Source organism: Neltuma alba, unplaced genomic scaffold (assembly GCF_004799145.2).
Source record: "Neltuma alba isolate B1F8T4 unplaced genomic scaffold, ASM479914v2 tig00002420_pilon, whole genome shotgun sequence".
In the NCBI taxonomy this organism is placed as follows: Eukaryota; Viridiplantae; Streptophyta; class Magnoliopsida; order Fabales; family Fabaceae; genus Neltuma; species Neltuma alba.
The window spans coordinates 95,177-120,676 of NW_021632854.1; the positions used below are offsets into that span (position 1 = coordinate 95,177).

Consider the following 25,500-nt stretch of genomic DNA (forward strand, 5'->3'; position numbering starts at 1 on the left):
ATTTATTATAAATAGCTAATTTAACTAATTTTTTAAATTTATTTAAATTAGTTAATTAGTTTTTGTAAAACAATGCAATGTTACTTTCGTCAATATCAAGTTTTGATGGACATGAGCGGAAAAACAGACAAGCACGCTGCAGTTTAAGGGCCTGTGAAGGAGTGTGATCAAGGACTGTGTGCCAGTGTTGGTGCCTTGGTGGGGCGTTTGAGCAAGCAAACAATAACTCATACATAGACGGATAGACCCATGCATCAAAGAAAGAAAAAAAAACTCAGAGACACCGTAAGTCAGTTTGCAATTTAGGGGGTGTTTGGATAGAAACCAAACCATAGTTTCAGAAGTGCTTTTACGGATTGCGAAGTAAATATTTGGAGGAGGTTACCTCGTTTTGCGGAAAAATGATTTTAAAACCTAGGTTTTGGTTTTGCCAAACACCCCCTTAAAGACAGTTTATAGTCACTTTTAGCCAACATGACTTATAAGTTAAAAGTTAATTTTTAAACATGATTACAAAAACACTTAAGACTTATTTATGAGTTATATAAAAGCAGTCTTTTTGAGTTAGAAGACATTTTTATTCTTATATTTATGTTGTTTTTATGCTTCACTCAGTCTCTCTATATATTCTAGTCATTAAATATAAATTCTTCCTAATAATTTAAAATTATTATATTTTGTAAATTTATATTTTTAATTATTTAATAAAAGTCATATTTATTTTGGTTATTTTACAAACTAAACTTACTTATTTAAACATAAAGAGATGCTGAACCGTCCTACGCAACCTCAACTCATAATCCGAACTACCATTCCATCGAATTTACCATTTACTCTTTCTCTTATAAATATGTGGGAAGGGCTTGATTCATTCTTTGGATGGTTTAAAACCTCCCAGACTGATATGCTGTATTTAATTTTTATTAAACCTCCTAAAAAAAAAAAAGGCACTTGGCTTCCTGGCACCAATGAAAAGAAATAAGGAAAGAGATGCGATATGGTGAAAGAGACCACACCAGAACCGAAAGTACACCGACCAACGCGCCTCTGATTTCTTCTGCAACATCACGTATATCTCACCCAATCCTTCCCCGCTTCCTTCGTCTTTTCGCTGGAAATGGAAATTAGGATCTCACATCATTCATATTTCTCATTTATTATTTATTACTCTTCCAGGCAAGCATTTATTATAAATTATAAATATTAATTATTAATAATAAACGCTCGGATAAAACTAACACATATTACTTAAACCATAACAACATTTTATTTGTCCCCAAAGAGTAAAGTTTATTTTTTTCTTTAATTAAAAAAAACTAATAACTGAGTTGGCTATTTTCTCACGACACTGGATTATAGGAAGTCACATGCCATTAACTTCAATTTAACTCCAAAGATTTCATTGCCGCTATTACTTATTAGAGAGTTGAGGATCACAAAATTGTCTTGCAAGCTTAACTCTTATCATATTACTTTTACTTCAAAGTTTAATGATCATTTCTTCAAATTAAAAAAAATGACTTCAAAATTTTACTTTTCCTAGCATGTTAAATTTTTTGTTGTTGCATTTCATGAAATGTTATCTTACCATTTTCAATATACGAGGTGTATAAAATAATTTAAACTCACACTATTAAATCATATATTACGTTTAATCTGCTTCAAGTAGCCGAACCAGTTAAAACTGATTAAATATATGTAACAAAGATGACTAAATGCAATAAATATATGAAACATATATTTATGAGAGGGAATAGAAAATGAAAAATATATTAAAAAGGTAATAAAAAGAGTGTAATCAATTAAGGGTAAAATAAAAAATGCATTAAATTTTTGAGAAACCATTTAATACTTTTCTGTCCAAAGTTAAAAAAAAAAAGATATTCAGACAATCAAACTCGTCAAATTTTTTTGGCCAGAAGCAACGACTCGTACGTTATAAATTTATTGTACCCGGCTTTAATGTCATGCGGACGACAATTAAATTCAATAGTTGGGATTAAAAAAGAAATTCAGTAGCAAAAATTAAATTATCGAATAGAATGAGTATTTAAATTAGTTTATTTCAAGTCATTACGAAGGATTTTACATAAATATCTGAAAATTTTTTTAGAAAAAATCCTAAAAAAACAACTATTAAATTTTAAAATTTTAAATCAATATTAATTATTACACTAGTAAAGAAAACAACTATACACAAAAGACAAATGATAACATATTTTTATAATCATTTCTGATTTAAAATTTATTAGTCTTTTTTAAAATTTTGAATAAAAGTTAAATTTATTTAATTGATTTTCTTGTATACTAATACCCTAAAAATCTACATTTATTATTGGCTGGTTTCATATTCCATCCAGATTTGGCCCAATTTTTACTTATTATTATTTTTTACACTTAAAAGGCATTAACTGGGGGAGGAGACTGGGCGCCGGGGGGGGGGGGATGGGGAGAGAGAGGAAGGCAGGGCCATTTAGAACCACAGCGAGGGAGGGAAACGAACCCACAGGTCAGGTCAGAGCGAAGAACGTAACCTGCCCCTTTTCCATTTCGCGTCCTTTTTTTTTTTAATTAAAAAAATTAACAGCTGCTTTTCCATAATAATAAAAATGCTTCTTTTATTTTTATTTATATTTGTGTGTGGAGAAGATGATGGTGCCGTTGAGGTGTTTGTGCCTTCCTGTCCCTCCCTCTCCTTCCAACCATTTCCTCCTCTCTCTCACCTTTGCCTTCCCTCATACCCTCCTCATAATCTCCGGTCTCTGAACAAATCTTATTCATATTTCTGTCATATATTTTACAGATTGAAATGCCCATCTACGATTGAATAATCCATAGTCCTGAGACTGCCTTTCTTGATAGTTGATTCTGGGTTTCTGTTTCCAGTTTATCTCCCTTCACAGCTTTTTTTTGTGTACCGTGAGGAGGATTCTTGGAGAACATGAGGAGGGTTAGAGGAGCCGCCGCTGTTAAACAGATGGCGGCGGTTGAACTTGATGGATCCGGTTCAAGGGCGGTTTTAAAAGAGCCAAGGTACCGGGGCGTGAGGAAGAGACCGTGGGGCAGATTCGCCGCCGAGATCAGAGACCCCTTGAAGAAAGCTCGTGTCTGGTTAGGAACTTTTGACTCCGCCGAGGAAGCGGCTCGAGCTTACGACGCCGCGGCGATAGCCCTCCGTGGACCCAAGGCCAAGACCAATTTTCCTATCTCTCCTTCTTTCTCGCCGTTCTGTTACCCCACCACCAACCCCAACGTCAACGAGGACGTCTTGGATCACCGGTTGTTTGGGAACAGCGCTTTCCAGGAGCACCAGATTAACCCTCAGAGACCAGCCACCAGTAGCATGAGCAGCACATCCTTCAGCGGGCCACGGCCACCGTCCACGACGGCTCCGGCAGCAGTCAACCGTAGATACCCCCGGACGCCGCCGGTCATGCCAGAGGACTGCCACAGCGACTGCGATTCCTCGTCGTCAGTGATCGACGGGGACGGCGGCGGTGAGGTAGCCGATTTCGCCTCGTCGTCGTTCCGCCAACCGTTGCCTTTCGATCTCAACTTCCCACCGTGGGATGCGGCTAACGTGGCGGGTGACGATCTTCACTGTACCGCGCTCTGCCTCTGATCTTGAATCAAGGAAAATGAATCTTAATTTTTTTTTTTTACTTTACCCTTCTATTTTTGTTCCCTTATTTTACGCGGAAAAATCACCAAAAAAAAAAGAAGAAAATGAAAAGATGATGATCAGATATGAGATTATGATGGTATGATCTTGATTCTGTGAGTGTAATCTTCTGCCATGGTGTTCCAGTAGGGGTATTGATCAATGCTCTTCCCCTTTTCTATTCAAAAGAGGAAAAATTTGAAAAAAGAAAAAGATATCACGATCTGTTTGTTACTCAAGAATTTAATGGATTAGGGTTTGTAGTATCCAATGTGGGTGTTCATCCCCATTTTCTGCAGGTTCTTGTCTCTGTCAGTGTGTATATATAAATACTAGTTGAGAAATTTGACATTAGCTCTTCCTCATGTTGGTTCTATCTCTTGCACTCGCTGGAAATTTGATATCATTTCTGGTTTGATTCCCTTTTGCCTCTGACGATCTTCACTATTGCATGATACAGTATTAACTATTCAACAGATTCAAACAGATGCTTGGTGTTAATGTGTGTGTCTGATTATTTCATGGGGTTTGGGGAAACACAGGTTTCTGGAAGCCCCTTTTCAATTTTTGTTCATTTAAGGGATTTTCTTCTTGATTTGAATCTACCTCCTAACCAACCCAGAAAATGAATTTACTGGTTTGGTAGATTTCTTTATCAGATTATGGTATGAAGGAGCAACGAGGAAAAAGGAACCATCATGTTGCCTGCTATGCACTCAAGCTTTGTTTGGCAGTGTGTGGTGGTCAATTGGAATTTTAGAAATTGGGGATGAATCATTAGGTTTGGAAGAAATCATTTCCTTTTCCTTTTCCTTTTATTTTTCCCTTTAGTCTTTTCAGAAACAGTGAGGTTTGAACGTCTTGTGATTTTTATTACTGTTTTGAGGAAGGAATCCTCCGGCAGTCCCAAGAGGCTCTCTTTCTTCTCTCTTTGCTTTTAGCTTTGGCATGTGGACAAGAGAATTAGCTTCTAAGTAAGGGCAATGTCAGATTAGAGAGAACCCTCTGGAAAACGCCAAGATTCGATCTTTCATCTCATCTTTCCTTAGGCTCTCAGTTTTGAATGGTTTGAACGGAAAAGAAAAAGATACGTGGGCTTTGTTTGATTATCGATTTCCTCCCACGTTCCTCCTTTCTTTTCAGATTTCACTGTAATCTGTAGCAAGCGTGACTCTGCTCCTTCTTTGCTAGGAGCTCTGCAAAATAATGGGTGTTTTAGGTTCTTGTTTGATTGGACCCAATCTCACCTCAATCATTTGGTGCCAAATTCTTTCGTGTTACTACAAGCAATAATTTACAGTAATTCATTTTCATGGAATATATATATATTTATATAAAGACGAAGATAATGGGTCTTTTCTAGGAAGCGCATATTAATATATTATGCGTTGAAGAAAATACAAGGACCACTTAGATATGCCATGTGTATGAAAGATGAAAATAATTTCCTCAGATTGGTTCTCATTTTCTCATTAATTTTAAACGGAACCATGTGACGTGATTGTTCAATTTTACTTAAATTTTAAATTTAATATCTTTCTTTTTCGTGAATTACTTTATTATTTTAAATTGAAGAAACACTTTTCCCCCCAAAAAAAAATTCTGGGATAGGATCAAGGAGACTTTAGGCGGCAGAATGAACAAGGAAAATCGCTGTTTTCTTTTTTAAAATCATTTATAAGAATTATCGGATGGGATGAATTGAGAATTATAAAATATATGTAATTGTCCAAATTCAAACTAAAACAAAAATACCATCATGTATCAAATTGACAAAATTTTTGTAACAATTGGAATTGGGGGTGTATGATGTAACGAGACATGCTGAAGGAGGAAGGTCTTATCTTAAATGGATTGAAAGATTTTGTCCCTTAAAAGAAAGAACCAAATAAACATGGTGGCTCGCAATTGGGCCTACGATTTTGGTAATTGGTACACCTCAACTCAAAAATATGCTATACATATTAGGCTCAAAAGGCGCGCATGGAATCCGGTCAAAAATGGAGAAGCACGTTATATATAAAAAAATAAAGTAGCTTATATATGCAGTACACGGATATGTATGTGGTAGATATACGTATGTATCCGCAATTAGGAAAATAAAATGGTGCTATTGTGCCTGAGATATGCTTACGAATATCCAGATTGGGAATCCATTTGAACATGCCTTTATGATTATTAATGTATAATTCACTTTTTTCACTTATATTTATTATTTTTCTCAAATTAAATTTATCTCACTCATTTATAAACTAATGCTAGGAATATTTTAGAGAGATTGTCTTACATTTATGAGGATTAAATAATTTATTTATTTTTTTAATTTATTCAAATTAGTTAATTAGGTTTTACATCAAGCATTTAAAGAGTATGGTAACCTGTGCTACCCCTGGTTTCTTGATAGAAGACCTAGATAATTAATTGGTAAATATTCAAAAACTTAGTTAAGTTAGTTTTTTTTTTTTGTGATAAATGGATGTTAACTTTTTTAAAATACCCTTGTTAATCATGTGTATTAAAACTTTACTTGATAGAATTTTTTAACATGTGTAATCACCATATGAATCATTTGGAAGCAAAATAAATAAATATTGAAAGCAAAATAGATTAGAGTTTTATATTTAAAACTAAATTAAATTTTTAACTAACTCTTATATTAAAAACAAGATATAATATTACATTGACATGTCAAAGCTTTAATGATGATTATTTTGGTATTGATATTGTTATCGTCATAACAAATATTTACTTATCAAGCATCCGGTAATATGATTAGTTTTTTTTCTAATCTGTTAATAGGAATTTGAATATTAAATCGTCACATTTTAAGAGATTAACATATATGTAAACTTTTTTACCCCAATAAAAATTCATATAATGTGGGTTTATGTTAATTTTTTTCTCGGGGGATATAAGATGGAAGCGGAAGAAGCCCGGGACGTCAAAAGGCCAAAAATAAACAAGAAAGAAAACGGGGCGGGCATTAAAGCGGGTCGGATTGAGGTAGGAAAACTAAAAATATGACTCCGATAATCAGCTATTCGCTCTTCTCGGGAAGAAAGTGCTTCGGTGGGGACAATGGCTAGTGAAGAGGAGAGACATCTGGAAACTCAACTAGAGCTCCAATTGCAGGAACAGAGGGATTCACTCTCTGCACTCAATGAAGCTTTGGTTTCTGATCCATCCAATCCCGAGCTTCTTGCGGTACGTCTCGCTTTCCGCCTCGAAACTTTGGCTGGCACAATCGGAATGAATGACATGCTTAAGCCTCTGATTACTATAACCGATTTTAAATTCCGCCCGTGTTCCTATTATAATCTCTCTTAATCTTGGAAAAACAAGAAAAACAATTGTTCCGGTGAGGTATTGTTTCTAGTTCCTGTCTGGAAATGTGGAAATGTTAACCAACTGGAGTGATGGAACATCAATATTAGGCTGCCCTAATAATTTCCGATAGAATTTCGAGGTGGAGGGTAATGTGCTGATGACGGAATACTTGGGAATATGGGGAGTAGTTATCAATTGAGAAATTTATATAATTAATGCCCTTTTTTTTTTTAAAAAAAGATGGAATGGATACTTATGTAATTTGGGGATTATGCTTTACTTCTGCTTGCTGTCATATGAATGAGGCTTTTAGATAATAAATTTAATCCTCAGTTCTACATCAATGCTACTAATGTAAATGGGTTGAAATGTTAATTCTTAGGTAGGGAAACGTCGTTACGTTTTGTCATGGGAAAGTGTTTGAGAGCTTTATCTTGTGGGGTTCTATGCTATGCTCCGCTCTCTTCCTAACTTGGTAAACAAGACCTGTAGGATTGTTCATTTCAACGACAGATGCTGACAAGTTTGTCTTGATCATTTTTGTGGCTTTGTAATTGTTTGGTGTTATTTATAAGGCACTTTCAGCATGTTTCACACAGACTAAAAAAACTTTAAGCTTCGTTAACTCTCATTTAAAATTTAATAACTTTCTAACTTTATCCCTATTTAATATACATATATCTCATGTAAACAAAGTCAACTCAATAATAGATGAGGAGTAAAATTATACATTCATACAAAAAATTTCTAAGTGCTGTATAAATAGGATCAAAAAATATCTTCTCTCCCTGCCTTATAAATAGGACAAGAGGAGTATATTTCAAAAATAATTTCTTAATCTCAAACATTTGCTTTAATGTTGGAATCTGCAAAAGGAAATACTGAGGCTTGAAAAATGTGCAATTCTGAGTTATTTTCTGTATATTATTAATCTCAAACATTTTCCTATATCAGACTCAGTGATCCAAAACGGGGACCAAGGAAAAAACTAAAAACATTGGTAAAGCTCATATAATCGATGCCAGCTATTAATGTCATATGTTACTCATTAAAAGCACCCATTCTTTAGATTCACATCGAAAATATGATGGAAGACAGATTTTATTTAACCTCCTGTCTTCAGTTTCTGCAAGCTAATAGAGATATTGCAGGAAATTGAATTTGTGTAATTCAGATGTAAAGTCAGTGAGCATTGCTTAAATATTTTCATAATATCATTGATTTCTCAATACGACAATGCTTAGGTTAGCTGCCAAGCATGGGTAATTTAATTCTAATGTTCAAGTAGCATGTTTTCTAAGGTAGTTAAAGACTTAACGGGCAACTTAAGCGTCTTACCTTATTCAGAACTCTGAAACATGCATATAACAGAAAGTTAAGCTTTTTGTTGCCAAATTGTTCTCTACACCCTTTAATCTCTTGGATTTTGGTTTTAAGTTTTAGACCCAGTTATTTATTTTAATCTTCTCATTGGCATGAACGTAAATAACAAATGGTAGGATCTGGTCATTAGCCAGTGCCAAGGAAACCTGGACAGTATGGAAAATTTCTGTGGCTAATTTCATAAACTCTAGCAGACTTCTTAACATTGGTGCTTTATCATCTCAGGTTCATGAGGAGCTTGTTCAGGCAATCAAGGATGCAGAGGAAGGGCTTCTTCACTTAAAGCGTACTCGATTATTGCATGAAGCGGATTCAGTCCTGTATAGATCTAATCTTTCTGCTCAAGCAGAGAAAGTTGAGCCACTTGATCCTGCAGATGTTGAACCAGAACCTTTAGAGGAACAACATTATTCTGTTGGATCTAAGTGTAGATTTCGTCACACTAATGGTCGTTGGTACATTGGTCAAGTGGTGCAGTTAAATAGTTCTTCAGCAAAAATGTCATTCCTGATGCCTACGTCTGAGAATATGCTGGTGTGTGTTATTTTCTTTTCTTATACTTAGAATTACTCTCTTTAAATTCATCATGGTGACAAAAGCTTATATTGTAATGAGCCAGTGATTGGTCTATATGTATAATATTACCTATGTACATCCTTTCTCTCATTTGTAATAATTATGAGATAAAGAATTGAAATGGCAACAGTCCACTGATCGCATGTTATCCTTTCTTTTGTCCATAGAAATTACTATGTTGGATCTGTTTTGATCAGCACACGAGGCCATGCAGGATATATTTGATACAAACGGAAGCAAGCTGCACCTCTTTTGTATTTATTTAGGAGGCAAAAAGAATTGACGAGAAAAAAGAGAGGTTAAATATAATATAATTCTTGGTAAGGATAATATATATTGCCATGGTTGATGAGGGAGCTTTCAGGAAACATTGATTAGGAAGCAAAGCTCCTATCCTGTACTGAGCAAAAATCAAATGCTGGTTTTAAACAAAATTGAAACAGAGAAAAGTAGAGAGACAGATGGCATATATTCTTTTAGAGGAATTTATAAACCTACATTTTCATAATTTAAATGTTTTGTCCGGGCTATGTTAGATATAGGTACAGTCTGTATAGATGCTTATTGGTTTGTGTTATGACACTGTTGGTTCTGCTTCTCTCAATTTTTAACTTTAATTTGGCTAATTACTTGCTCTTTCTGTTGAGATTACATGACACTGTTGGTTCCCCTTTTCTTGCAAACCTCCCATGTTTGTGGGAGGATTGTGTAATTTTCTTAAATAGAGGGGGTTTTTGTTATTTCAATAAAATAAAGGAGATGAAGAAAGTATTTTACTGTAATATTTATTTGTGACCAATTTGACCTTATCAATTGCTACAAGAGAAATGTGTTAATACAAGTAGCCCTATTGGGAGACTAGCTCCCGGCAGTTCAAAAAAAGATTGCTGGGGATGTTGGATATTTGTAGCTTTCAACTATAATGCAATCATAGTAAATTTTAATAATCTTGCAACTTTAAATTGTTCAAGACCTATAATTTGGCATATTTTCATTCCTCGCACAGATGCACATCACCTTAATGATAGGTAAATATATTCTCAATAACAGTGATGTTGAACTCCATTAACTACTTTATATGATGGAACATGAGGGTGCTCATCCTGCTTGGACACTATGAATTGATTTATGTCTGTAATGATATGTGATTTTTATTGCCTGTTTGGAAATATTTGCATACCTTTGAAATATTTAGCTATTCCTTAGATTATTCTGTAAAATGAAGTGGTGCTACTTGTGTCAGTACTAATTCTATGCCACCCAAGTGCAGATGTGCAAGTTTTTTCTGCAACAACGATGTCGCTTTGGTGCTAACTGTCGTCTATCACATGGTAAGTTGCAGTTATTGAACAAATAAATTAACTTGGTCACACAGACTGATATTTTCCCCTGGTCCCTAGATTCTATTGGCCTTTAAACTTGTAAGAGCCGAGGTTTTTTGGAGATTGTTTCCCTAGTGTCTCATGACCTTTCGTGAAGATTTTGTTGGTTTGGGTCTTGTTTTGTGAAACAACTAGATGTTAGTTTCATCTTTTTCTTGACCACTGCGAAGAAAATCAGCACATAAGTTAGCATTATTAAGAATTAACTTTTGGTTATGGTATTGTCATTTTTTCTGTAAGATAGCATATCAATGTAAATTTTTCTTTTGACAACTTGAAAAGGGGTTTGTGTATGTGACTGTCAGGTAGTTTCATATTTATTCTTTTATATAAAAATTTCTCTTAGACAAATAAAAAAAATCAAGGCCGAAAAGGGAACTTCACTGATTTATATACGAAGGAAAACTTTTCTGTTAGACATTATCGGTCCAAGCCTTTTATTACCCTAGTGGAATTAAGATTTTTTGGTCTAACGCCCCCCCCCCTCTTAGTTATTCTGGATTGTTTCAGTTGTTAAGCCTATTTCCAGATTCAGATGATTGTTGTTCCTATACATTTCATGCAGGAAAGAAGTTGTTATGCCTTTCTGAGGTGTCTGGTATTTCGTTCTCCTGTGCTAACAGATCACTTTTCATTCGCAGGTATTGATGTTCCACTGTCTTCCCTCAGAAAATATGTTCCTACCATCTGGAAGCAGTCCCTGGTTGGTTCAAGTATATGGGCAGTCTCAGACGTTAATGCTGGCATTTGGAAGGAAGCTGAGCTTGAATCCTGGGATGAAGAACTTGGAGTTGGACAAGTTGTTTTCCGAGATGATGGAAGTTCTGTGAAGTTAGGAGCAGAAGCTATAGCATTATCTGAATGTGCAGAAGTTAGTGATGAAGAGAGTGATTCCAGCTCAGAACAGTCTGATTTTAGTGACTATGAAGAAGGTGGCCCCCAAGGTTTAGGCTTTCTGGAAAGCACCAACTTGCAGCGGGGTATTCAGACTGAAACTGCTATATTTGCCAAATGGGAGAATCACACCAGGGGCGTAGCTTCCAAAATGATGGCCAATATGGGTTATCGTGAAGGTATGGGTTTAGGTGTTTCTGGTCAAGGAATGATTAATCCCATCCCAGTGAAGGTCCTTCCACCAAAGCAATCGTTAGATCATGCTCTTGAATCTCATAAAGATAAAGGAGAAGAGAGCAAAGACAATCAAGGTAAGAAACGGAGTAGAGGTGGTAAGAGAAAACGTGATAAGAAATTTGCAGAGGCAATTCGGGTAGCAAAAGAAGAGGAGGAAGCGGTATCAGATGTCTTTACACTAATAAATAATCAGCTGGCAATGCATGGTGAAGCTATAAATGGTGGATCAGCGAGGAAGCAGCAAGGTAAAGGTTCAGGGGAAGGTAAAAAGGTTGATAGGAGGGCTTTGATTGCTTATGAGGATGAGGTCAATGACTTAAGGATTCGGGTTGCGAAACTCGAAGAAATGGTGAATAGAAACAGGAGAGAGAAGGCAGTTTATGAGGCTGCTACGAGAAAGTTGATTGAAACCCGCAAGGCTTTAGCTGAGACTGAAGCAGCCCATGTCTCCGCCTCAAATGCAGTGGTTAGCAAAGAAAAAGAGAAGAGATGGCTTAAGTTTTAGGATGCTGGAGAAAAAAAATTATTTTGGGTGGGGAGGGGGTGAGGGAAAGGAATTTTGCTGTTGGACCTTAACTAGATATCCTAGACTGCTTGTTCGTGTACTATTTGTAAATAAAATAGGATTCTTTTACTGGATTTTGTACTTTTTACTGGGTAGCTTAGGTTGCGATGTTCTTACTGTGTCTTTGAAAATTAGATACTGTGCAGGGACATTAATTATTTCCTTTTCCCCTTAGTATGGGGACAGGCTCAACAAACACTGAAAACACGCCAAGATGAAATTACCTATACGCAACTAAGTTTTAGACGTGAATTCCTTGTTGCGGATGTGCTTCTAAAATAACCGTTGAGAAGGCATTGTCAGTACAGGGACCCAGCAGGATTGTGAACTTGCATCATTGTGAGGGGCGCACTGGCTTTATGATATTCTTATCAGGGAAAGCAAGTAATCCCGGGAACTAATTATTGGAAATTGACGTCGCATTGACAACAACCTTCTTGTCTATGACCTAAATGATGCATGCAGCTATGCTTCATCAGCAAGGCATGGAACTCTAATCTCATAAACCTGTCACATTTACCTCTCTAATTGGTTCTACCACTTTCTTATAATTGCAAACCAATTGATATTGGCATATCGCCGTCCTGTGTGGCTGTGTTACTGAATTGATGTATATAGAATGTATTCTGGTTCGTTTTTATATTGGCGACTGCTGTTATTATCTTCTGGTATGTTTCACTTATGAAGATTGTTAGCCTAGTTACCATATCTGTTCTGGAGAAAACTAATAAAACTAGGAGAAATTTCAAGGATTTATTAATAGATGCATAAGGATGTCAGAGACTGTGTCCTCATGAATACATTTGTAAATTGAGTATGGCATATCTGTCCCTGTGCATTTAAATAAATATCTTGATAATTCTTCATCTCTTAAACAAACAGCTATTTTCCTGTCAGTTAGGCAGATCATCACGGCTCAATCGATGCTATAGTAATCCTGACGAATGTGTTTTTGATCCTGTTCAGGTTCAATGATAGTACCTTTTACGTCACAGCCATGACATATGAATTCATTATGGTTTCTTTTGTTTCAGCGTGGGAACTAGAGTGCAGAAAAAGAAAAGGGGGTAATGCAGTAATGGACCCTCTAGAAACGTTGAAATACTGCAACCTAGTGGGTGGCTAGACAATCTCTCTCTTTCTCCCTGCGTGTTTGTGTGGTTCTTTTTTGTGGATTCGAGCTTTCTCCCACTACCCACTTGGAAGTGGATTTTGGCCTACAGCCAACTGTGATTTCAATGATATAATTGCTCTCTCCTCAAGATTCCCCATTATTTTATACTCTCCAAACCCCACCAGGACCTTCAATTTGGTCCACAAGCAAGATTCCAATCACGATAGCAGGTATGAATAGCTGGCCAGGCCTAAAAAAAAAAAAGGCAATTATTTATAGGGGCTTGTGGGGTCTTCCAATCCATTGTCCTGCCCACGATGCAAACCGATGAGGGCATATGCTTGCTGGCCATTCATCAATTTTCTGGGACAGTGACTGACAGTTACAATGGCTTCTTATTTTCACTACAGCTTGAAGGGGATGATATTGGATGTTCATCTCAAATTCACTGACATCTTGACACGTTACTGTCACGTGAGATAGAAACCAATCATGAAAATCATATACTTGCAGGACAGATTTCACTGAGCTTTGAAGCTGGGAGAGTTTAGAAGTTCCGTGCATAATGGTTCAAGAATGAGAAATCAGATAGGAGGGGGGTCTTTATGGGATTAAAGTGCATTCAATATTTTAAAATATTTTTTAAGTGTATTTAATATCCCAAATTATTTTGTGGTGCATTTAGCATACTGAAGTATTTTTTTTTGGTTTTGGTACTGGATTCAGCAAAAATATTTTTTGGTGCTTGAAGCACTTAAAAAAAAATACTTTGAGACACCAAATACACCAAAAAATACTTTATGATACTGGACGCATATAAAAAACAAATATTTTAAGGTGCTCGATGTCTCACAAAATATTTAAAGGTATTGGATGCATAAAAAAAAAATACTTCAAAGTATTGGATATATCTTAACCCATCTTTATAATAAATCTAGATGTAATTTGGATGTTGTCTGATAAAGAAAAGTGGGACCCATTTTGGAGACCCAAAACATGGTTTTCTTCCGAGACGGGTTTGGGATGTCACAACGATTTGTCCAAACTGTTAAGTTGGATTGATGCCAGTTTCATTATTTTAGAACTCTTCCGATCCTTAATATAAAATCCATTTAACTAATTTGATTATATTAAAAAAGTTAGGTAAGTTAGTTAATTATAAGAAATGTGACACATTTTTCCTAAAACTCCATAATTATCTTTCTTAATATCCCCTCTTCCTCTTCTACTTGATTATAGTTGAGGGAATATTTATAGGGGTAATTTAGAAAAAATTGATAAGTATGAAAAATGAGTCTTATATTTAAGATCAAAACTAACTTAACAATTGGATCCTATATTAAGGACTGGAGGAGTAACATTTTTAGATTTTAAGTATAATTACAAATTGTTGATTAAGGATATCCTCATAATAATAATGGAATTTGAGTTTATGCTTTTTGTGGGGTATGAATTGTATAATTATCAACAAAACTTGCTTTACATCTGTAGATTCTTGGCCTCTTATATAATAGAAGGGGCAATCAACGAAGAACAACTTGTGAGTTTGAAACTCCCGAGAAAAAGAAACCCGCATTGATTGGCCACTATTAGCCAATGAAGATCTTTTTAGTTTTTATTTATTGTCATTTTTCACCTTTCTTTTCCTTTCCCTGTTGTCTGTTTTCATATATTTTCGTGAAAATGAAATCCTAAATCTTATTAATAGAATTTCATAAGATGAGACAAAATTCTTCTTATATATTTATACCGGACTTCATAAGATTATTTTTAAAAAGCTAATCCAAACATTTTTTTTGTTGAAATCAAGTGACTTCAGTATTTATTTATAAGCCTCTTTAAAAGGCTACTGCATAGGTAGTGAAAATATCCCTTCAAAGTAAGGGTCCAAGTTGCTTGATTTAGACAACATATTGGAGCCTAACTACGCTTCTTTATTTGATTTCACACTAAATACTGAAAACAAAAACTTTTTTTTTTTTTTTCAATTCAATCAAGTGTCTCAACATTAATGATCCTACTGCCACCATCTCTCGGTGTAATAATAGATGAGTTCAGTCCTGGTTTAAATAAATATCACAATAAAACAAAATAAAGTTTTTCTTTTAAAAATATCATATCGAACTTCTCTCTCTCTCTCTCTCTATATATATATCACTGATTTTTCACTTGATTGTGCATTTCAAGTGTTTTAGTCGATCACGCTAGGTGATCACTTTTCATAACCTTTTGCCCCCTTTTTCAAATTTGCGCGTTAAATATTTGTGTAAAAAGAATAACTAAAATTTGACTAAATTTCATTCTAGAAAGATTGAGAAATGTCCATTTTTCCAAATGACCGGTAAAGATAAAACATAATGCAAACATGTTCTCCCACTATTTATTTACTTTTTTTCTTCCTGTAATTTATTCTGAAAGGGGACAAATTAACGTGGGTTTTTATTTATTTAAACCACGTTCACATGACTAGCCTAAGTCATTGAGCCATCTATTTTAATTAAATAGGTAATTTATTTTTATACTTTCTGAGTCAAATTCCTATACTTTTTTTTTCATACACTGAGAACGTTTAAAGGAAAAAGGACAAAAAAAAGTTAGAAATTACTAAATGTTAAATAAGGAATGTTAATAAAAATTTGTTGTCATTTGTAAATTTAGTATTGTGAAGACCAAATAAAGTGTTATTACTAAATCTGATTTAGAATTTAATAATTTTGAGCTTTTTTTTTTTGTTATTTTCTCATGTTTAAATCATTTCTAACGACTTATGTCACATCTCATCTTTATTATCAGAATCAAGTCTTGATTATAATAATTATCATTTATGAAAAATACTTTTTACGTTGTTTACATTTTATATTAGTTAATGATCACCCAAGAAAGTTTACCCATTCAAAATATTCATCTGGATATTATTCTTATTAGATAACAAAAAGCATATAATTAACTAATTTTTTACGTTACTTTGTAAAGTAAAGCTTTCAACCATTACATCAATAGGCCTTTTTATTTTTAATTGGGGACTATTTCATTTAAATCTCACATATGAGATTTAATTTTTAATGGGAGCCAAAAGATAAAATTTCAGTTCAGTTTTTCTTGGCAAAAGATGAAATTAAGAATTTACAAGAAATTTGACAGAAACAGCCCTTTTAATTGAACCATATTTAATGTGAGATTTTTTTTTACCAATACTCAATAAATTACATTTTAATCATTTTTTTCCCAATAAGAAATCCCAGTAAAGCATTGTCAATACATACCATGTGGAAAAAAAAAAAGTGAATGCAGTTGAAGCGTCCATTGGAATCGATGATTGAAGACAGGAAATTTAGATAATAAGACAAATTGTTTTGGTTTTCCCACAGTACTCGTGAAAGTATAGGAACACTCACGAGCGGATCACTATGTGACTCTTTTTTTTTAAAAAAAAAATTTTATATATATAAAATATAACATAAATTTTAATTTTTGTATGATCCTAAAAGAATTGAAAATTCGGATTGCCATGCCCCTAGGCCCTATATCATTTATAAGTATATATAAAACATCAGTGGATGGTGTGTAGGAACCCAATGAGAATGTGCCACAAAGAGTTGAAAAGTTCTAATTAAACGTGCCATTCATGACATCATGCGAGTCCCACTAAACTTATAAAAATAAAAATTGGTTTATTTCCATAAAATGCCATGTTTTTTGTTATCTAGATATATCTCATAAGGGAATCATAAAAGTTTGGTCCCTTTTTTTAAATGAATCTAATTCTAATCCCCTCCCTACCACAATTTAAAAGGAAAGAAAAAAAAAATTCCGATCCTTCTCTTCTAAATCAAGTTATACATATATGCTTTTTCCGTTTCTCAATATAGGGTGTAATAGAGAGATTTGTTTTCATTCTAAATGTAATACCTCAATTTATTTAATCTCTTAAATTTATAATTTATTTGGTAAGTTCTTCTTATTGATTACACATATATTAAAAAAATTGATTTAATAAATTAATCAACCTAACAACTAAGTGTTCTTAATTAACAAAACAGATAAAAAGTACCATCAATGAGGTTTATTCCAAACAAATCATATAAAAAAATTATCAAATTTTATTACTTTCCTACAATTTTCCCAAAACTTCGCCAACCCTTTAATATTAAAACATGAGACGGAATGAAAAGTAAAAAAAAAAAAAATCGGTTGAAAACAATGATAAAAATAAATAAAAATGATTAAATCCTATATTTACAAAAAACATGTAAAACTTTTAAGAAAAAATATTTCCTTCATTGTATATCTGAACTCTTCCTCATTCCAATCAAATTTTACACTCACTAAATTTTTGTGGTTACTCATTGAATTTCCATTCAAATTTTTAATTTAAGTTTTTTTTTTTGTATACAAGAGAAGGCTTAGAGCCTGAACAAGGAATAACTAAAACTACAAAACAAGTAGGAGACAAAAAAACACACACACACACACAATATCTTAACCCAAACAAAGGAAAAACCAACGACCGTATATAAATAAATATATATAAATATATTGAAGTCAATCTGGAAAGTCATTGAGATTTATCCCGATAAAAATATCTCAAATGGCCCAGATAAAAAACGATTGGTTGGTGTTGGGATATTGTAATGTTTGTTAAGGAAAAAGAAGAAGGTTGTGAGACCCTAGTTGGTCTGTTTGGCTGTTTTCTATTGGAAGACCTGATAGCACCCCCGGATTGTGTCCACAGAGGATCCAAGGCCAAGTTTGTCTCTTACAGCACGTGACGTGTAATATGATCAATACTTAATCATTTTCTACATAACTAAAATTAAATATAAAATTTATAACAGGTGAGTTCATATATTTTTTGAACATTAAGAGTACATATATGTAAGGCTTATGAATTGAATTATTTTAAAGTAGTTATTCTAAAGATAAGAGTTCTTCCTGCTCAAACACGAACATAAGTGGATAGTATTTGAATTAATTATTTAATTATAAATTGAATGGTACCTCATATTTCTATTATATATATATATATATATACAGTGCAATGTATTTGACACTTTTCTAGTAATTTAATAATTATCTTATTATGACCAACCTTGAAATTGAGCCTATAAAGGCCAAACCATTGGGGCAGAGTGTACACTGTGAGGCCTCCTCATTCACAAAAAGAAACTCAGCTCTTCTTTTCTCTTTCTTTCTATGGCTTCTTCTTCTTCTTCTAATCCTCTCATCTCTGTGTTTTTCTTTGGCTGGTTTTTCTTCTTCTTCTTTTCTGAGGACAAAAGCTTTGTCTCTGCAACAAGAGAAGAACAAAGTGAGCTTCAACATACTCATCATCATCATGTTTCTCTCACCTCTCTCCTTCCTTCTTCCTCCTGCACCTCTCCTCCTCCAGGTTCTCTCTCTACCCCCTCTCTCTCTAAAGAAGGATTGTTTAATTAATGACATCATGCATGGTGTTGATTTGATTGCTTAGTTATAATTAATTAATAGCATTCTCTCTGCACGTATATGAGTAGTTTTCATTTCACAGTTTAATTATAATCTTGTTGAGTTAGAATGAGGGGGTGTTTGGGTTCCAATCCAAACCATGGTTTGGGAAAAAATCTCCCAAACACCCTTAAAAAAACCAAACTATGGTTTTGGGAAAAGTCAAAATTTTTTGTTTTTGGAAAAAAAAAGGGAGTGTGAGAGCCTATAGGATATGTATCTTGTTGTTTTTTTTATAAACATATTTTTTTATAAATATATTTAATCTTATATCTTATAAATATATATACATATTAATTATTTATTAATTATATTATCTTATGTATTATTAATTATGTTAATAAAAAATATATTATTAACAATTTTATTCCTTCAAATTAAAATATATATTTTTTGTAATTATCATATTAACTTATGTTTTTTTTAGTAATTTGTACATGTAAAAAGTGCTTCTGGTAACAACTATCCAAACACTCTCACTTCTCAGAATCAGTTTTTCACAAAATCTATTCTTTAAAAAATCTATTCTCCCCAGAATCTATTCTCCAGAAGCTATTCTCCAGACCATGGTTTGGTTATAACCAAACAGCCCCTGATTAGTGATGATGTATGGTTTCTCAGCTTTTCATTTCAAACCCAACTGGCTGAAAAGGCTTGTAGTGGAAGTAATCATTGGGATTATTTATCTATTAATTAATATTTATTATGTTTTGGTTATGAAATCAAGTTCTATGAGAGGCGTGTTTCCAGAGTTTGTGCGAAAGGGCGAGTTATGGATTATAATTCTGAGTTAATATCACCCTATAATTTTAATTATTTTTATAATTTCTAAGCTAAAAAATGTATATATGGTATAGGAACTGCTATTTTAATAAATTAAAATTATTATAAATACTAAATTGAGTCGAGTCAAAATTTAAGAAAGAGTTTTAGTTGAGTTAAAACTACGGAAAATAAATGATTAATTTTTTTCTATTTAAAATAACTGGTTAGCAGCATATTATAGACAATAAATAACCTTGGAGAGCCCGTGATCTCTTGTTTTGTCTGGAGAGAAATTTTGGAATTTTGGATGGACCCTACTTTTTTGTTTTGTTTTCACATACAAATATTTCCTCAATGTTTCTTATTTAATTTTAACAGTTTATACTATTATTGTTGGTCCTTATTTTTATTTTAATATAATACAATTAGACACACCCACGTACAAATATATTAATACGATGTTTAAATTCAGAAACTCATCCAAATATAACGAATACTAGTGGCATTAGGACAACTAGCACTTCTCATTAATTGTCATTTTTATAAGCAAAGAGGATTTAAGTTACATGATCTTTTTTTTTTAAAAATTTCTACAAAGCTGGGTAGTTTTTTTTTTAATGTATCTTTTTTTTTTGGGTTCGTCCAGAGAATATTTGTAATTATATAAATGGTCCTCTGAGGTCCTTTTCTCAAATATTATTTGTATAATATAACAGTTTTAGGTCACGTAGATAGAATATTCACACATGGTACCCACCACCACATATTATAGATAGACAGATAAAGTAGCATCACCTATCATTCACATATTCATTCCATCCCTTATTAATTCACTGATCCATTACGAAACAAAATAAAATTCATTTTCACTTGCTTCATTATTTGTTTCTCCTTGAATTAATTTTAACATACATATGTTCTTTAATTATATTTTAGTTTATTTATTTTCCTTTCCGAAAGTTGAAAGTTTCCTATTTTCTTCATGGTGTTGACGAAGTTAAAAGGCTGACTTGATAGGTCAATTATGATTAATAATTATTATTGACTCAAGAGGCTGATCATAGCATCACGGAAATTTCCCTTCCTTTATGCAATTCAAATAATTTGGGAAACAAAAAAATTAAGTGAATTAAAGTTTTTAATCATATTTTCACTTGATTTTTCATATTTGTGTTTTAATAATGTTTTACACGATCTTGGAATTATACGAAGGGGTTGAATTATTAATTAACAATTTCAGATAATTGATTAATTAATTAGCATGTATTACTGAAAAAAGTTAGTTTAAGAATTGTATCGTAGTCATCATTGCATAATGAGCTTTTAAAACTGTTGACAATAACTAGTCTTGGAAAATTAGGTGGTCGGTAGCTTTCGGTTCTACATCATTATTATTACTATAAGGACCATCGCCATCCACCAGTGATTTTCCACAAAAAAGGCAACAAAAAGATGAAGATTTTTGTAACTACTTAGGGTTGATTGCTAATTAATTAATTTCTCTTTTGATGTGCCCCACATGATTATATATATAGAAGATTGTTACGGGTTGGTATATAATTTGTGCTTAAGTACCTTTACCAACTTGGTTTAGTGCTCATTGTTAGGTAATTAATTAAACACACAACACTTATTTATTAATTTTAACATGCGCTTGTAATATAAATAAATTATAAATATAATATACTACCTCTGTTTCTTAATATAAGACTTTGTTTGACTTTTATTTTGGTCCTAAATAGAGACCCAATCAATTTATCTATTATATCTATTCATTTTTTAATGTAGTTCTTGTAATTATAATAGCTTTAGCAAATATATTTGATTAGTAAGGATATCTTAGGAAAGACAATACCTATTTATTATAAATAACTAACTTAACTAGCTTTCTTAATCTACTCAAATTAGTCAACTAGCTCATAATAAGATAATAATATTGCTTTTGTACCTAACTGAAATTATTAGAACCCCTACCCACTTCAACTGGTTGGGCGAAGTGCACAATTTGATTATCTCATTTGCAATTACTTTTGCTATATTTATCTTTTTTAATGTGACAACATTACCACAAATTTAATTTGCCTCTTAATATTCTCTCACATCATGCATTTACATTATGGTATTTATTTTATCTTTTTAAGTTAAAATAAGATATAAATAAATTAATTCTATTTTAAAATAGATTAATAAATTTATTTTTATTTCAAAATTTTCATCTATCAAAATAAAGAAGCATTTCAAAAATACAAGAATAAAAATAAAATAAATTTTTATCATTCTAATTTAATTTGAACAATTCAAATTAGTTAATGCTGGGCATCCTATATATGCTCATCATTGATTTAACTCCTTACGTTATAATTTAGGGCGTGTTCTTCAAAATAAAAGCCATTTTTTGCATATTATATACAGATATTTTTTTGGATGTTTTATGTTTTATTTTTATATTGATATTGATAATTATTAGCATGTACATGTAGTATAAAGAAAATTGACAAACAGTTTCTTTTGTTTTTGTTTTTCTGTTTTTACCTACTTTATGACAAATATAGTTTTATTGAATCCAGTTTTCTTGGTACTTTTGAATGTGCTACATCTTACTTATAATATTACTTATAATATAAGACTTTATTTGACTTTAATTTTGATCATAAATATAAGACTTTAATTCACTTTATCTCTCATATTTATGTATTTTTTTTCGAGTTAGTCCATCTAATAACGGTAGTTATAGCCAATACACTTGATTAGTAAGGATATTTTAGGAAAGAGAACACCTATTATTATAAATAACTAACTTAACCTATCTTTTTAATATATTTGAATTAGTAAATTAGCTCTAATATTTAGAATGAGAGGTAATATTAATCTTTCATTTTCAGCCTAACATTTAAGGAATTGAATTAATACTTGATTAACGATGAACAGGTCGGATGCGAAAGGGATCATTACAAGTGGTACACAGGCACGGCCCATGTCACACTTCATCTTCTTCGTTCACTATTCCACACAGTGAAATCCTCAAGCACGACCAAGCCAGGGTGAGATCAATCCATGCCAAGCTTTCCAAAATAAACAACCACCATGATGAGGCACAAGAAGCTGCTAAGAGCTACGAGGGGATGGGCCAGGCAAAGCTTCCGGCGAAGTCCGGCAGCCTTCTCGGCACCGGAAACTACTTCGTCACGGTGGGGCTTGGAAGGCCCAGGAGAGAACTCTCTCTCATATTCGACACCGGCAGTGACCTCACCTGGACCCAGTGCAAACCCTGTGCTCGCTCTTGCTATTCCCAGAAAGAACCCATCTTCGATCCTTCCCAATCTTCTTCTTACTCCAACATCTCCTGTTCTTCTTCCCAGTGTTCCCAGCTTTCTGCTGCCACTGGTATACTTATATATACACGCACACACACACACATATAGTCTAGTCATGGACATTAATTTTATGTGTTTCGCTCTTATTCATTGAATGGATGATTCTGCAGGGACTGATCCGGGATGTTCTAAGTCGACGGGAGCTTGCATATACGGTATTCAATACGGTGACTCGTCCTTCTCTGTTGGCTACTTCGCTAAGGAAACAGTGACCATATCTCCGACCGACGTCGTCGATAACTTCCTCTTCGGCTGCGGCCAGAACAACGAGGGTCTCTTCGGCAGCACCGCCGGGCTCCTTGGCCTCGGCCGCAATCCCATCTCCTTCGTCGAACAAACCGCGCAGAAGTACAACAAGATCTTCTCCTATTGCATCCCCTCCAGATCCAGCACCGTCGGCTACCTCTCCTTCGGTGGCGGACACTCCTCCGGCAACGTCAAGTTCACCCCACTCTCTTCCATTTCCCGGGGCTCGTCCTTCTACGGCCTCGACTTCACAGGAATCACCCTCGCCGGCGTCAAACTCCCGATCGCCGCCTCTACGTTCTCCCCCGGCACCATCATCGACTCCGGCACCGTCATCACGCGGCTCCCCCCGGCGGCGTACGGTCCCCTGAGAGACGCGTTCAGGAAAGCCATGTCCAAGTACCCAAAGGCAGATCCGGTGTCGATCCTGGACACGTGTTACGATCTTAGTAAATACAAAACCTTTGTCGTTCCGAAGATAACATTGTCGTTTGGCGGTGGGGTGAACGTGGAGTTGGACGCAACAGGGATCCTATACGGGGTGAAGGAAACGCAGGTGTGTTTGGCGTTTTCTCCGAATAAAGATTCAAGCAGTGTGACCATTCTGGGAAATGTCCAACAGAAAACACTGGAGGTGGTCTACGATGTTGGGGCTGGTAAGATTGGCTTCCGACCAGGTGGTTGCATCTAAATAATTAATTAAAAATATATTTAATTAGTAGATTTGATCTTAAAAAAAATTAATAGATTGATTCTAAATTATAAATAGGGGTGTAAGCATCATCATGAGGAAGGATTATTCTGCGTGCTTATATGTCTATTTATATATTCACTTTGATCTATTGATTTTTTCACAGACAAGTCTTTTTTAAATTATGTTGTTATATATATATATATATATGTAGTGTCCGCAATTTCGTTTATAGGATACTAAAAACATTTATGTTTGCCAAAAGGCAAGTAATTGTTGCTTCTCACAAATGGAGTGTTGGAATATTAACATGTGGTATTGGGGATCCTAAGAGTGGTCTGAAGAAAGTGGTAATTATTAATAAGGATGTGATAGATTTGGAATTGTTAATATATATACTTGAATGATTTACCAATGATTTACCATTTATGTGAAACAAAATGTAAAATGCTTTTATATATTTTAAGAGTCTCATGAATAAAGTTTGATAGGTATTTCATGGGGTGATGTTGGTTTCCAGCTTTCTTTTTACTCTCCTATCATTTGAGCAATTCAACTATATATTCAATTGAGAGAGATGTGCATGTGCAACGAGATATTTCTCTGATATTATTTATAAGTTATTTTAACTGTTTTACATAAACTAAAAAAAAATTTAAATTTCATTAACTCTTTTTAAAATTCAATAATTTTTTAATTTTATTTCTATTTAATATATAATATATCTTATGTAAATAAAGTTAACACAATAGTAAATGAAAAGTAAAATTGTATATTTATAGAAAAAAATTTCTCTCAATGCCTTATAAATAGAACTAAAAAATCTTTTCTTTCTGTTCTATAAATAGGACCAGGGAAGTAATTAAAAAGGAACATGTTAATTTTAGCTTATATCCGAAAATTCATTATCATCGGTGGAAGGGGAAGGAAAAGACGAAAGGAAATAGAACTAACGACCTATCCGTTAACTGAAATTGATGATTAAAGAGGGGAAATTTAGATAGTGCGACAAATTAATTGGCTTGGTTTTTCCAATATCTACTCGTCAACTCATACGGCGAAGACTCACGAGTGGGCCATTATGTATAGGAAATTTTGATCAGTGGTGGGAGATTCTTTCCCATTATATTAGTGAACATAATAGGGAAGAAGGCTCTCAAGTGGAGCACTATAATTTGCACCTCATTAATTTTTTCCGCGTCCATTCCACCAACAATATAGGAGCTCATCTTATCACACACATAGAGGACTATATTAATAATAATTATTAAGAATTAAAAACATCAATATCTGTAACTTATTTCGCAAAAAATCTTAAGCAATTTAAACACATTATTCCTATGATCACGAAGCAGAACTACAAGAAATAAAGGAAAAAAGCAAACAAAGTTATCTAGTTTGTAAAATTTAACCTATGATTCATGAGATTATGGATTTAAATTCTCCTATCAACGTGAAAATTTTGTTGGCGGATAATTTATAAGCATATTTATAAGTGCTTTTTAATTTAATTGAGTTTAAAGACATGCCGCATTCTTAGCAAATTCTCAAGACTTAACTCGTTTAAATTTATGTATATACACACATATATTTAGATATAAAGTATATCATCAGTCTTCACAAATTAAGGATTTGTTGGTGCTGAGTGTGTTTGAAGAAGTGTGAAAAGATGACCATTATGTATAGTGACCTTATTGACAATGTTGATTTTTAATTGGAATGAACACCCCTCTTTATACGCTAACAGATCAACATCAACAACAATCTAAGTCTATACAAATTATACTGTTAAATGGTATAA

General features: G+C 33.5%; 3 protein-coding genes across 3 annotated transcripts; all 3 read left to right on the plus strand.

Annotated features, from left to right (window-relative positions):
- The first annotated feature begins 2,623 nt into the window (after positions 1-2,623).
- LOC114726204 (ethylene-responsive transcription factor 3-like) lies at positions 2,624-4,026 on the plus strand. Its single transcript, XM_028912781.1, has one exon. It carries the CDS (start codon positions 2,942-2,944, stop codon positions 3,620-3,622), a length of 681 nt encoding a protein of 226 aa, XP_028768614.1. The 5' UTR covers positions 2,624-2,941; the 3' UTR covers positions 3,623-4,026.
- A 2,683-nt stretch (positions 4,027-6,709) lies between these two features.
- LOC114726194 (zinc finger CCCH domain-containing protein 22-like) lies at positions 6,710-12,099 on the plus strand. Its single transcript, XM_028912769.1, has 4 exons — positions 6,710-6,865; positions 8,597-8,905; positions 10,218-10,278; positions 10,971-12,099. Exons 1-4 carry the CDS (start codon positions 6,740-6,742, stop codon positions 11,963-11,965), a joined length of 1,491 nt encoding a protein of 496 aa, XP_028768602.1. The 5' UTR covers positions 6,710-6,739; the 3' UTR covers positions 11,966-12,099.
- A 6,178-nt stretch (positions 12,100-18,277) lies between these two features.
- On the plus strand, positions 18,278-24,128 carry LOC114726211 (aspartyl protease family protein At5g10770). Its single transcript, XM_028912791.1, has 3 exons — positions 18,278-18,528; positions 22,317-22,772; positions 22,873-24,128. The coding sequence occupies exons 1-3, from the start codon at positions 18,333-18,335 to the stop codon at positions 23,697-23,699; spliced, it is 1,479 nt and encodes a 492-aa protein (XP_028768624.1). The 5' UTR covers positions 18,278-18,332; the 3' UTR covers positions 23,700-24,128.
- The last annotated feature ends 1,372 nt before the right edge of the window (positions 24,129-25,500 follow it).